At 40.6% G+C, this 13290-nt stretch overlaps 1 protein-coding gene across 1 annotated transcript in view; it reads left to right on the forward strand.

The window, feature by feature from the left end:
- The first annotated feature begins 1339 nt into the window (after positions 1-1339).
- Positions 1340-13290, forward strand: part of PDZK1 (PDZ domain containing 1) — a 29841-nt gene continuing 17890 nt past the window's right edge. The window contains exons 1-4 of the mRNA XM_064282346.1: positions 1340-1651; positions 2415-2661; positions 4538-4674; positions 6605-6800. Coding sequence (XP_064138416.1) covers positions 1376-1651; positions 2415-2661; positions 4538-4674; positions 6605-6800 — 856 coding nt within the window. The 5' untranslated portion in view covers positions 1340-1375. The remainder of the gene's footprint in view (positions 1652-2414; positions 2662-4537; positions 4675-6604; positions 6801-13290) is intronic.

Raw genomic sequence — 13290 nt, forward strand, 5'->3', positions numbered from 1 at the left:
GTGGCTTCTTAGGGAGTCTGGCACACTTTGCTGCCTATTCTTCACCCAGCCCCCACATTTCGTGTGGTCATCCTGTTCCTGTCCAGGAGGGAAGGGACAGATGATTTGTTCCTCTGATTTACTGATGGGGAACACGGTCATGTGCCTTACAGACAGCTTAGTGAGCAGAGTCTAGCCTTCTGCTCTGAGGCTCTCTTTTTCATATCAGCCTCTTTCTGTCCGGGCCCCTATTCTGATTATCCTATGAAAGAAAAATGTTTGAGCTAGGAGGGCTCGTGGGCACTGGCAGGAGTCTTCTTAGTGATAACTGGGTGCCAAAGCCCCGGCTATTGGTTTTCATAGTTGTCCTGTCATCCTCCTATGGCACAGAACCTTCTGCAATGGGGCAACTGGAGGGATGGGACGGGATGGATGGGAGTGGAAGCTGTTTCAGAAAGGGGAATCTGACTTGGCCACAGGAATCCTTTCTCTATTGGGCATCCCTACTCTGCTCTAACTAGAAACCACTACAGGTTTCTTCAGGGTCCTGTGAAACCACTTTTCTACTGTATCTCCAATGCAGCAGGCCAGCTCTGAGGCCTGGCTTCTGTTTGTTTATTGCCTGAGGTCTTCTGGTCCCACCCTTCCTCACATCTGCTAATCCTTTGGGTGTTAGAAAAGTCATTCCTCCAAGAAGTCATTCCTGCTTCTTCCTGCCCCCATTCCCTACTCCCAAGGCCCCTGGTTATATTCTTCCTTATTGCTCTATTCTTCCCTAGCATAACATTTACTACATATTGTTGTAAAAGCGCAATTTTGTTCTCCCTGATACATGAAGCAAGGTATGGGTCTATCTTGATTTATCCTCAATGTCCAGAACTTGATAGGCTCTGAAAACTATTTGAATAAAAGTGGGCTTGGGTGGCACAAATGTTTTGTGCTTGGCTATCAAAGGTTGGGGTTTGAATCTACCCAGTGGCACTGTGGAAGGAAAGGCCTGGGGATCTTTAAGATTACAGCCATTGAAAACCTTATGGAACACAGTTCTATTCTGACACACATGGGGTCGCCATGGGTTAGAATTAGCTTGACAGCAACAGGTTTGGTTTTTGGTTTTGCCTTCCCAAATTTCTTTGGATAATGTATTTGAACCTAACTTCTTTTAGGTCAGGGATGAAAAAGGAGTTGGATTTGGGGGCCGTTGAAATTGAAGCATCTGTATCTAGCATTGTTGAGTACATGGGTCTGAAAATCAAGTGAAAGGATTATACTTGGGGAAATAGATTTGGAAGTCGTTAGCAAGGCCTGTAAGGTGACCTTCTATATCCTCAATGTTGCTACCCAAGTATTCTAGATTTTGGTGTGATTGGAAGAATAGAATTAAAAGAAATAAAGGATGGAGTTCTCATTCCAATTAGACTTTATTTCCCATGGACTTACTCACTTGTTTTTCATCACAGAAATGGCCTCCACCTTCAGCCCCCGAGAATGTAAGCTCTCCAAACAAGAAGGGCAAAGCTATGGTTTCTTCCTGCGAATTGAGAAGGATACTGATGGCCACCTGGTCCGAGTGGTTGAGAAGGGTAGCCCAGCAGAAGAGGCCGGCCTCCAGGATGGAGACAGAGTTCTTAGGATCAATGGTGTCTTTGTCGACAAGGAAGAGCATATGCAGGTAAATGAGACACTCAGGATTCTCCTTCCAGAATCTCTCCAGCCCCACATCTTCTCTGTTGGGTATAGTTTCTGGGGCCAGTGGGGCTTGGTCCTTTCCTGGCCTTTGCTGGCAAGGCAGGCCACCTTTATTTTTATATCTTCTGCTGTCAAACAACTCTACTACAATTAACCAAGAACTGTAGAAAATACTCCTAGCTTTGAATAATGTTAACTCTAACATGCACTGCATGCTTGCTATATGCCAGGAACTGTTAGGCAATTTCGTATTCATTATTTTGTTAAATCCTTACTCATAATCCTGTGAGGTAGATATTACCATTTCACAGATAAAGTAGAGGTTCAACTTGCTAATATGCTCATGTAGTGAATATATGGTGTGGGGGGGGAGCTGGTCTTGAGCCCAATTCTGCCTGACTCCAAGTGGGTGTTCTTTTTATTACACCTTGCTGTCACTGTCACTGTGGACCCGGGAGGACCTATTATGCTCTAGGGCAGCATTTATCTCCAGAATGGACTAGCCTTTGTAAGGGCCCTCCAGGCTACAGTTAGGCCACATTCTAGATTCTAACAGTGACAGAAGCCCAGCCTAATCTGCACCTAGATCTCGGGAGCATTAGGGTGGTGGTTTGGGGAGCTATATTCTTACTATTTGGGTGTCAGGGGTCAGTTGTCATAATCCCAAGGGCCAATGGTGAGCATTTCCCTTTGGCAGTTGATAGAAGCTTATTGGTTAATGTTATGCTTTTCTTCCTTCATCCTAGGTTGTGGATCTAGTCAGAAAGAGTGGGAATTCTGTGACTTTATTAGTTCTGGATGGGGATTCGTATGAGAGAGCTGTTAAAAAACAAATAGACTTGAAGGAGTTGGGTCAAAGTCAGGAGCCAGGTTTGAGTGATAAAGAGCTGCCTCCTGTGAGGAATGGTGGAACAGAGATGTGGACCCAGCCTCGGTTGTGCTACCTGGTGAAGGAGGGGAACAGCTACGGCTTCTCTCTGAAAACTGTCCAAGGTGAGCTTTGAGGGTGGGGATGGACAACCAACTTCCCAGAAGAAAGATGTTCTCAGTTAATGACTTTCCTTTGACTAACTTCTCAGTTGCTATGGCTATCGATGGCAGTTTTCTACCTTCCTCCCTGCCCTTTCCCTTGCCAATGAGGGTCTGGACATTTGGCAGCAGTGGAGGGGTGCTGGGTACTCCTATCCCCTACTTTGTCCTGCTGAGCCTTTGAGGCCAGAGGGTTAGTGCTTCCTCATTGTTCTCTAGTTTCTTTAGGGTGAGGATACAGGGGAGAATGGGAAATAAGAAACAAGAAAAAGGGGGTTCTTTATAATAGCTACATTTGAGTGAGACTGGTATCACTTCTCATCCCTCAGTGCCCAGGCTATTCAATTATTCAGTAAGGTCTAGAGTACCTATTGATGTGTCAGACACTATATGTGCTAGGGATACTGCAAAAATCTACACCCTACTGTGACACTGCATAGTATCCTCAGCTGTGGCCCAGTCTCACCTGTTCTGAGGTGCTTCTCTGACCACCTGCTGAGAGGTGCATAGTGGCTTGAGAAACTCTGACCAGCAGAAAGTACTAGAAGCTCTTTCCAGAATTTCAGAGAGTACAGACCGACCTGTGCTCATTTGACCATAGTTCTATAATGGTTTCTCTGGGATGTAGGCTGGAACCAGAGGAACTATGTTGAACTGTTGGTTCCACCTCTAAGAGACTTTGGAGGAGGTAGTCGTGATTTAAGTGATAAAGAGCAGACCAATGGGAAACATAAAATAATTTTCAAAGCTCATTTAACTTGTCGCAAGAGTTGTAAACTAGCTATAAAAAGTACTTAAGTTTTTTAGTTATTACACACATTGGGGTAGGTGGTCAAGGATAGCTTGGCATTTCCTAGAAGGCCATTATCACTAAATGGTTTAAAAAAATCATAATTCAGATTCTACTCATTTGGCTCTTGTGATAATTTACATAGTGAATGGGTTAGATTAGTCTTATGAAGAAAATGTTTTCTCCATGGAAAAAACATAAACACTTAACATTTCTCCTATTACCTTGTTAAGGAAATAGAGTTTTAAAGTTACTATATTCCTTACAAATGATTGAGCTAGTCATTATGAATCTATCTTTTTCTTGGATTGAAATATTAAAATCTTGAAAGAATTGACAGCATTTCTTTAAGAAGCACCTAAATCATACCAGCTAGGAATCCAGACAGACCGTATGTTTGTATGCTGTCCCCTCCCTCCTGTGCCTCCACTCTCATTAGCTTGTATCAGTGAAATTTATTGACTGCATTGGTGTGTAATGGTTGGTCATAAAACCCGTTGACCCATTGCCGTCGAGTCGATTTCGACTCATAGCGACCCTGTAGGACAGAGTAGAACTGCCCCATAGTTTCCAAGGGGTGCCTGGTGGATTTGAACTGCCGACCTTTAGGTTAGCAGCTGTAGCACTTAACCACTATGCCACCAGGGTTTCCTGGTTGGTCATAGTACTTAATTAAAGAGGAGGGAATGGAGTAGATGCTTTCTAATTCTACAAATGTAAAGAAAGGGACTAGGACACAATAATGCAACATGGGCATTTTTTGGTGCTTTCTGGTTCAAGAGCCCAGTGCCACCTCAGATGCCTTCTTTGCATTTCCTTGGGATGAGAAATTCTTCTAAAATCAACAAACACAAGTTGAATAATACCTGTCAGGCTTTGTGCTAAGAGCTGTAATTGCATTTCTAGATGAGAAGCCAAGGTCTATTTGAGTTAGCTGTAAAATTGGAGGTTCTAATTTCAAATTATTGGGCGAAAATCCTTTACTATTGAACTTCTAGTTTGTCTCTGTGATGGAGTTGTAACACTTGTCTACTGCCTGCCCTCTTCCAGGTAAAAAGGGAGTATACCTGACTGATATAAAACCTCAAGGTGTGGCTATGAAAGCTGGTGTCCTAGCTGATGATCATTTGATTGAAGTGAATGGAGAGAATGTAGAAAATGCCAGCCACAAGGAAGTGGTTCAAAAGGTACACCCTGGAGGAGTGCTTGTTTTTATTTTTTTCCTCATCTTTCACTCTACCCTTATTGTAAGTATCAGGAAGACTGGCATGTTAGGGGCCAGAATAAGCTTATAAGGGGAGGAATATCTAGACAGACTTGTTAGTTCTTCTGGCAGTCTCTGGTATACTCAATGTTCTTCACCAACATCACAATTCAAAGACACCAATTCTTCCTTTGGTGTTCCTTATTCATTGCTCAGCTTTTACATGCAGATGAGGCAATTGAAAACACTATGACTTGGGTCAGATGCCCTTAGTCCTCATAAGTGACATCTTTAAAAGGAGTCTTTTGCAGTAAATTTGCCCAATGCATAGAAGTTTGATTTCTTGACTGCTGCTACCATGGGTGTTGATTGTGGATCCAAGTAAAAAGAAATCCTTGACAACTTCAATCTTTTCTGTTTAATATGATGTTGTGAGGATCTGTTTTTTTATGTTGAGATATAATCCAATTCATATTGAATGAAGGTTGTAGTCTTTGATCTTCATCAGTAAGTGCTTCGAGTCCTCTTCACTTTCAGCAAGCAAGGCTCTGCCATCTACCTATTGTAGGTTATTAATGAGTCTTCCTCTAATTCTGATGCTGAGTTCTTCATATAGTCCAGCTTCTCAGATTATTTGCTCAGCATACATGTTGAATAAGTATAGCAAAAGGATGAAACCCTGACACACACCTTTTCTGATTTTAAACCATGAAGTATACCTTTGTTCTATTGGAACAACTGCCTCTTGGTCTATGTATAGATTCCACATGATCACAATTAAATGCTCTGGAATTTCCATTCTTTGCAATGTTATCCATAATTTGTTGTAATTCACAGTCGAATGCTTTTACATAGTCGATAAAACACAGGTAAGTATCTTTCTGGTATTCTCTGCTTTCAGTCAAGATCCATCTGAAATCAGCAATGATATCCCTTGTTCTATATCCTCTTCTGAATCTGGCTTGAATTTCTGGCAGTTCCTGTTGGATGTGCTGCTACAGCTGTTTTTGAATTACTTTCAGCATAATTTTACTTAACATAATTGTAGTAGTGCTATAAACCAAGAAAAAAACCAAACCTGTTGCCATCAAGTTGATTCTGACTCATAGCGACCCTATAGGAGGACAGAATAGAACTGCCCCACAGGGTTTCCAAGGAGTGCCTGGTGGATTCAAACTGCTGACCTTGTGGTTAGCAGCCGTAGCTCTTAACCATTATGCCACCAGGGTTATAAGCAGTGTTAATATAGGGTTTGGGATAAGGCCTTTGATAGTCTAATGAAATCTTGAAGAAAAAATGATCTAAACAACCATTAGCTTTGTACTTTAGATTTTATTTGTACCTGATTGGGAGCCCCCTCCGAATTTATAATAAATCCAGTGTTGAGCCAATGCTAGATAAATCTTTTAACATAAACTGGAAGATAACCAATGTAATGGTAGAAATAAAGCTACGTGTGAAGAGCATTGGAAGCCCTATTATTTATCCCCAAATATTATGTCCCAGCATGATTCTATGACACATGGAATACACTGAGATTTTCTTTTGAGGTCATATTGAACCTTGAAAATTGACCAGCCTTCTTAGTAGGGTTTTTTTTTAAAGTAGGCCCTTAACTTTCTTTTCCAAATTCCTGTTTCAGCCTTTACCTAAGCATCTCTGAGTTTCTGAATTCCAGCTCTCACTTGAGTTCAGTGGCATCTGTATGGGTGAGGTCATCCTTAACAACTGTAGACGTGAAGGTACATAAAATGGCAGTTAGGTGTTAGGACATAGTACGATGCAACTTAAACTTGGGCCTTGCATCCCGTGTTACCCATTAAATTCAGAGCTTATGTGCCTTTATGAAGAATCTTCCTTATTCCATAGCATTGTTCTTAGGAGTTGATGTTCCTCACCTGTGTGTATTATAGGTAAAGAAGTCGGGAAGCCATGTTGTGTTCCTACTGGTAGACAAGAAAACTGACAAGCACTATAGTGAGCAGAAGATACAGTTCAAGAGAGAAACAACTAGTTTGAAACTGCTTCCCCACCAGCCCCGGGTTGTGGAGATGAAGAAGGGCAGTGATGGCTATGGGTTCTACCTGAGGGATGGCCCAAAACAGAAAGGTAAGGCACTAGAAGAGCTGAAAACTCAGCAATGTAACCATCCAATTCTTCATTCCAGTCTGACTTCAAAGTTCCATTAATCTCCCTGACTTCCCACCAGGTGCATGAGGGGGACAGTAAGAAACTGGAAAGCATAGCGAGGCCAGTTTCCATGTCACCTGGGGACCTGATGTGTAGGGCAACCTATAGAAAACAAGGCAGAATTTGGGATCTGGGCAGTGGTGCACTGATAGACTGGATCTCTGGAAAATTTCTGTGGTATAATCCCACCATGGCTGGTTTCAAGCTACCAATGTGATGTCACTGAATGCAAAGTTGAGAAGAGAGGTGCAGAATTGGCTCTTGTGAGCTAGCATGAACCAGCTCCAGCATGCCACTGGATCTGGGGCCAGGGTATGGTTAGGATATGGCAATCAGAGCTGATAGTCTTCTACTGCCTTTTAATTTGGGAGGGGAATAACTAAGGCCCTCTCTGGGAGGGAAAATGCATAAAAGAATGTGGCTTCAGGCCGTGCAAACTTATTTACTCAGCACTTGCTATTTTCTTTTTGTTATATATGTTTACATTTATTCATCAAATATTAATTAGGTTTATATTATGTACAAAACATCCTCAGGGCCTTTGAGAATATCAAGTGAATCAGACAGGAATTCTTCAGTCAAGGAATCAAACATTCAGTAGAGGAGATCCATAACTCAAGGTGTAGGTAGTGATAAGCACCTTAATAATGGGAATCTAAGATTAGAATAAGCATTTTTCACCAATAATGGAAGGCCTAATAGTGGAAGTGGCACTTGAGCTCAGGCTTTATAATATGGATACAATTTGGATAACTAGATGGAGCAGGGAGAAAGGAAGATCATTCTAGGAAGATAAGAGCCATGTGAACAAAGCAGATAAAACACAGTTTGGCATCTAACATGTAGAGTAGGAAACTGGGTGAGAAAGGTAGATTGAGAGATAGTGAGGGACCTTCAAAGGCCAGGTTGAGGAGTTTGGACTTAGTCCCATAGTTGATGGGGAGTTAAGTTTTTTTGAGCAGTGTAAAGAAGAAAAAATTAAGCCTACAGTGTCTTGGGATTTACACAGCTCACTTAATCCTAACAATACATCTTCAAAGAATTGCTGAAAGTGAGGGCTTGGAGAAGATAATAGTAATTATGCAAGGTCAAGTAGCTTTTTGTGGTATAGCTGGGATCAAACTCATGTCTTTTTGGTTCCAAAGCCTGTGTTCATTCTGTTGTACTGGGGAATGACTTGGTCAGACATATGCATCAAGACGATGAATCTGAAGGTAGGTAGATCTGTATGTGTTGGAGAAGAGAAGGATTAGGGATCAGGAGAGCTGTTGGTGAAACATCCCTAGGGCCTTTGAGAATATCAAGTGACTCAGATAGGAATTCTTCAGTCAAGGAGTCTACCATTTATTAGAGGAGATAAAAGATGTTGTAGTAGTATAGGTAGAATTCTAGGCAGGAGCTAATACAAACTGCATTTAGGGTAGAGGAAGTAGGGCTAGAGAAGAGGGGATATGCAAAATATTAAGGTAGCACTGAAAGACTTAACAATTGATTAGGTATGGGGGGTGGGAACTGAACAATCGGTTCCTAAGTGTCAGTGGTTAGGGAGATGGTACTACCACTAACAGGTAAGCAAGAAGAATGGCTTTGGGATGGAGAGATGGGCAAAGATGACTTTTGGGTTTGAATACATTACATTTGAGGAATCTATGGTGGCTAAGGAAACTCTGGTGGCGTAGTGGTTAAGTGCTACAGCTGCTAACCAAAAGGTTTGCAGTTTGAATCCACCAGGTGCTCCTTGGAAACTATGGGGTAGTTCTACTCTGTCCTATAGGGCCACTATGAGTCGGAATCAACTCAATGGCAAGCAATGGTTTTTTTTTTTTTTTTTTTATAGTGGCTAAAGTGCTTGGCTGCTAACTGAAAGATTGGCAGTTCCACCCAACCAGTTGCTCTGGGGAGAAAGATGTGGTAGTCTGCTTCCATAAAGATTACAGCCTTGGAAACTCTGTGGGGCAGTTCTACCGTCCTATATGGTCTCTATGAGTCAGAATTGACTCGATGGCAGTGGGTTTGGTTTTTTATAGGTTATCTGGTTGGGGATGCCCAGCAGCTAGCTGGAAAAATGAAGCTGGAGCTGTTAAAGCAGTGTTGGGAGCAAAAAAAAGTGAGCAATTTGGAAGATTTGATGAAGATAGTTGAAGTGATGAGAAGGCTAAAGACCCATCCTTGAGGTGTGCAGAAACACATACGCTCACAATTGAATAAAACCAGTTGCTACTAAAATGCCGGCATGAGTTTCTCTTAGGGTCTGAAGCCTTTTGTGTTATTATTCTTCCCCACCCCCTTTTTTATGGCTTAGTTTCTATATATTATATATGGATATAAATATGCTCACTGACGTACTGGGCAACTTGCTGACACTTAATGCATAACATGCTGTTTTGTCAAGGTTGAATGTCAGACACTGAGTAACAACATGCTTCTTTTCCTTAAGATCTTCTCATTGTTAGGGTGGAAAAAATATTCCATGCAAATAATAACCAAAGGAGTTAGGGTGGCAATCTTAAAAGTAGACTTTAAGACAAAATTTGTCAGAAGAGGTAAAGATGGACATATAGTGATAAAAGGGTAAATTAATCAAGATCTAACGATCATAAATATGTATGCACCCAACAGGGCACCTAAATATATAAAGCAAACAGTGACAGAAATGAAGGAAGAAATAGATAGTACCACAATAATAGTTGGAGACTCAGTATTACCACTTTCAATATTCTAGAAAGATGATCAACAAGGAAACAGATGACCTGAATGACACTATAAACCAACTAGACTTAACAGACATATAGAGCACTCCACCACAAAACAGCATATTATACATTCTATTCTAGTACACATGGATCATTCTTCAGGATAAGATCACATTTTAGATCACAAAGAAACTCTTGATGAATTTAAAAAGACTGAAATTGTACGAAGTATATTCTCTGGCCACAGTGGAGTGAAGCTAGATGTCAATAAGAAAAAAAAAAAAAACAAAAACCTGGAAAATAGAGAAGTATGGAAACTAAACAACACGTTATTAAACTACCAACACATTATTAAACTACCAATGGGTCAAAGAAGAAATCAAAAGAGAAATAATAAATTTCTTAGTCAAATGAAAATAAAAGCACAGCATACAAAAATTTATGGAATGCAGTGAAGGAGGTACTCAGAGGGAAACTTATAGCAATACATGCATACTTAAAAAAGGAAAAAAGACCTCAACAGCCTAACTCAACAACTCCAGGAACTAAAAAGAGAAGAGCAGACTAAGCCTAAGCCTAAACCTACCAGAAGAAAGGAAATAACAAAGATCAGAGCAGAAATAAATTAAAAACAGAAAAATAAAATAGTAAAACAAGAAGCTGGTTCTTTGAAAAGATCAATAAAATTAACAAACCCTAAGTTAGACTGACAAAAGAAAATATGCAAATAACCAAAATAAAAGAGAGGACATTACAACTGACCTGATCAGACAAAGACATACCACAAGAAAAGAAAACTATAGGCCAATAACTCTTAGAAATATAGATGCAAGAATTTCCAACAAAATACTAGCAAATAGAATCCAACAGTGTATTAAAAGAATCAAACCACATGACCAAGAGGGGTTTATTCCAGGAATGCAGGGATGGTTCAATGTTAGAAAAGCAAATATACTGCACTGATAGAACAAAGGAAAAGAACCACATGAACATCTTGATGGATGCAGAAAAAGTGTTTGATAAAATCTAACACCGTTTCTTGATGAAAACCCTCAAGAAGATTGGAATAGAAGGGAAATTCCTCAGAACGATTCAGGGCATGTATGAAAAGTCAACATTGTACTTAATGGAGAAAGACAGAGCTTTCCCCTTGAAATCAGGAATAAGACAAGGGTGCCCGCTCTCAGCACACTTCTATTCAATATGGTATTAGAAGTCCTAGCCAGAGCAATAAGGCAAAAATAAAAGTTATCCAGATGGGAAAAGAAATAAAATTACCTCTATTTGTGGATGATATGATCCTATATAGAGAAAATCCCAAAGAGTCTGCAAAAAAAAAAAAAAAAAAAACTCCTAAATGTAACGGTAGTTTAGCAAAATTGCAGGGTACAAGGTCAACAAACAAATAAGTTGGATACACCAGCAATGAGAAATCTGAAGGAGTAATTTCCTAACTTGGGAAATAATTCCATTTATAATAACATCTAAGAGAAAGAATACCTAGGAATAAATCTAACGTGGGATGTGAAGGACTTATGCGTGAAAACTATAAAACTGCTGAAAGAGATTAAAGAAGACTTAATGGAAAGATGTTTCATGTTCACGGATTGGAAGACTTAATATTATTAAGGTATCAACACTACCCACTACCCAAAGCAATCTATAAGTTCAACATAATCCCAATCACTTTCTTTACAGAAGTAGAAGGAAGAACAAAGTAGGAGGACTCACACTTCGGATTTTAAAACTTACTATACAGTTACAGGAAACTGGTGGCAGAGTGGTTAAGAGGTCAGCACTTCATATCTGCCAGGCACTCCTTGGAAACCCTATGGGGCAGTTCTCTGTCCTATAGGGTCACTATGAGCCAGAATTGACTTGACGGCAGTGGGTTTATACAGCTACAGTAATTAAAACAGCCCTGTACTGATATTTAAGATAGACACATAGACAAGTGAAAGAGAATTGAGAGTCTAGGATCAAACCCACAGATCTATGGTCAACTAATTTTTGACAAGGGTGTTAAGTCCATTGATGGGGGGAAAGAAGAGTCTTTGCAGTGAATGGTACTGGAAGAATTGGATTTCCACATGGAGAAAATGAAACAGGATTTTTGCCTCACACCATACACAAAAATAAATTCAAAATGGATTAATAACGTAAATGTGCAAGTTAAAACCATAAAATTCTTAGCAGGGGCAATGCTGGTCAGGCCTAGCTTTCAACAGTGGATCATTTAATAAAAGCACAAACAGAAAAACAAATGGGACCTCATAAAAATTAAAAACTTAAAAAAATATTTTATTGTGCTTTCAGTGAAAGTTTACAAATCAAGTCAGTATCTCATAAAAACTTATATACACCTTGCTATATACTCCTAGTTGCTCTCCCTACTAATGTGACAGCATGCTCCTCCTCTCCACCTTGTTTTCCCCCTGTACATTCAGCCAGCTTCTGTCCCCCTCTGCCTTCTCATCTCCCCTCCAGACAGGAGATGCCTACATAGTCTCGTGTCTACTTGAGCCAAGAAGCTCACTCCTCACCAGTATCATTTTCTATCTTACAGTCCAGTCCAACCCCTGTCTGAAGAGTTGGCTTTGGGAATGGTTCCTGTCTTGGGCTAACAGAAGGTCTGGGGACCATGACCTCCGAGGTCCTTCTAGTCTCAGACTGTTAAGTCTGGTCTTTTCACAACAATTTGAGGTCTGCATTCCACTGCTCTCCTGGTCCCTCAGGGATTCTCTGTTGTGTTCCCTGTTAGGGCAGTCATCGGTTGTAGCTGGGCACCATCTAGTTCTTCTGGTCTCAGGCTGATGTAGTCTCTGATTTATGTGGCCCTTTCTGTTTCTTGGGCTCATAATTACCTGTGTCTTTGGTGTGCTCTAGGTGGGTTGGGACAAATTGATGCATCTTAGATAGCCACTTGCCGGTGTTTAAGTCCCCAGACGCCACTCTCCAAAGCGAGATGTAGAATGTTTTCTTAATAGATTGTATTATGCCAATTGACCTAGATGTCCCTTGAAACCATGGTCCCCAAGTCCCCGCCCCTGCTACGCTGGCCTTCGAAGCTTTTGGTTTATTCAGGAAACTTCTTTGCTTTTGGTTTAACCCAATTGCGCTGACCTCTCCTGTATTGTTTGTTGTCTTTCCCTTCACCTAAAATAGTTTGCATCTACTGTCTAATTAGCGAATACCCCTCTCCCTCCCTCCCTCCTCACTCGCCATCAAAGAATATTTTCTTCTCTGTTTAAACTACTTCAGTTCTTATAATAGTGGTCTCGTACAATATTTGTCCTATTGCAACTAATTTCACTCAGCATAATGCCTTCTAGATTCTTCCTGTTATGAAATGTTTCACGGATTCTTCATTGTTCTTTATTGATGCATAGTATTCCATTGTGTGAATATACCATAATTCATTTATCCATTCATCCATTGATGGGCACCTTGGTTGCGTCCATCTTTTTGCTATTGTAAACAGTGCTGCAATGAACATGGGTGTGCGTATAAAGGTTCATGTAAAGGCTCTTATTTCTCTAGGATATATTCCAAACAGTGGGGTTACTGGATCATATAGTAGTTCTATTTCTAGCTTAAGGATGCACCAAATCGATTTCAAGTGGTTGTACCATTTTACATTCCCACCAGCAGTGTATAAGTGTTCCAGTCTCTGCACAACCTCTCTAACATTATTTTGTGTTTTTTGGATTAACGTC

The sequence above is a fragment of the Loxodonta africana genome, chromosome 3, assembly GCF_030014295.1.
Source record: "Loxodonta africana isolate mLoxAfr1 chromosome 3, mLoxAfr1.hap2, whole genome shotgun sequence".
NCBI classification, from domain to species: domain Eukaryota; kingdom Metazoa; phylum Chordata; class Mammalia; order Proboscidea; family Elephantidae; genus Loxodonta; species Loxodonta africana.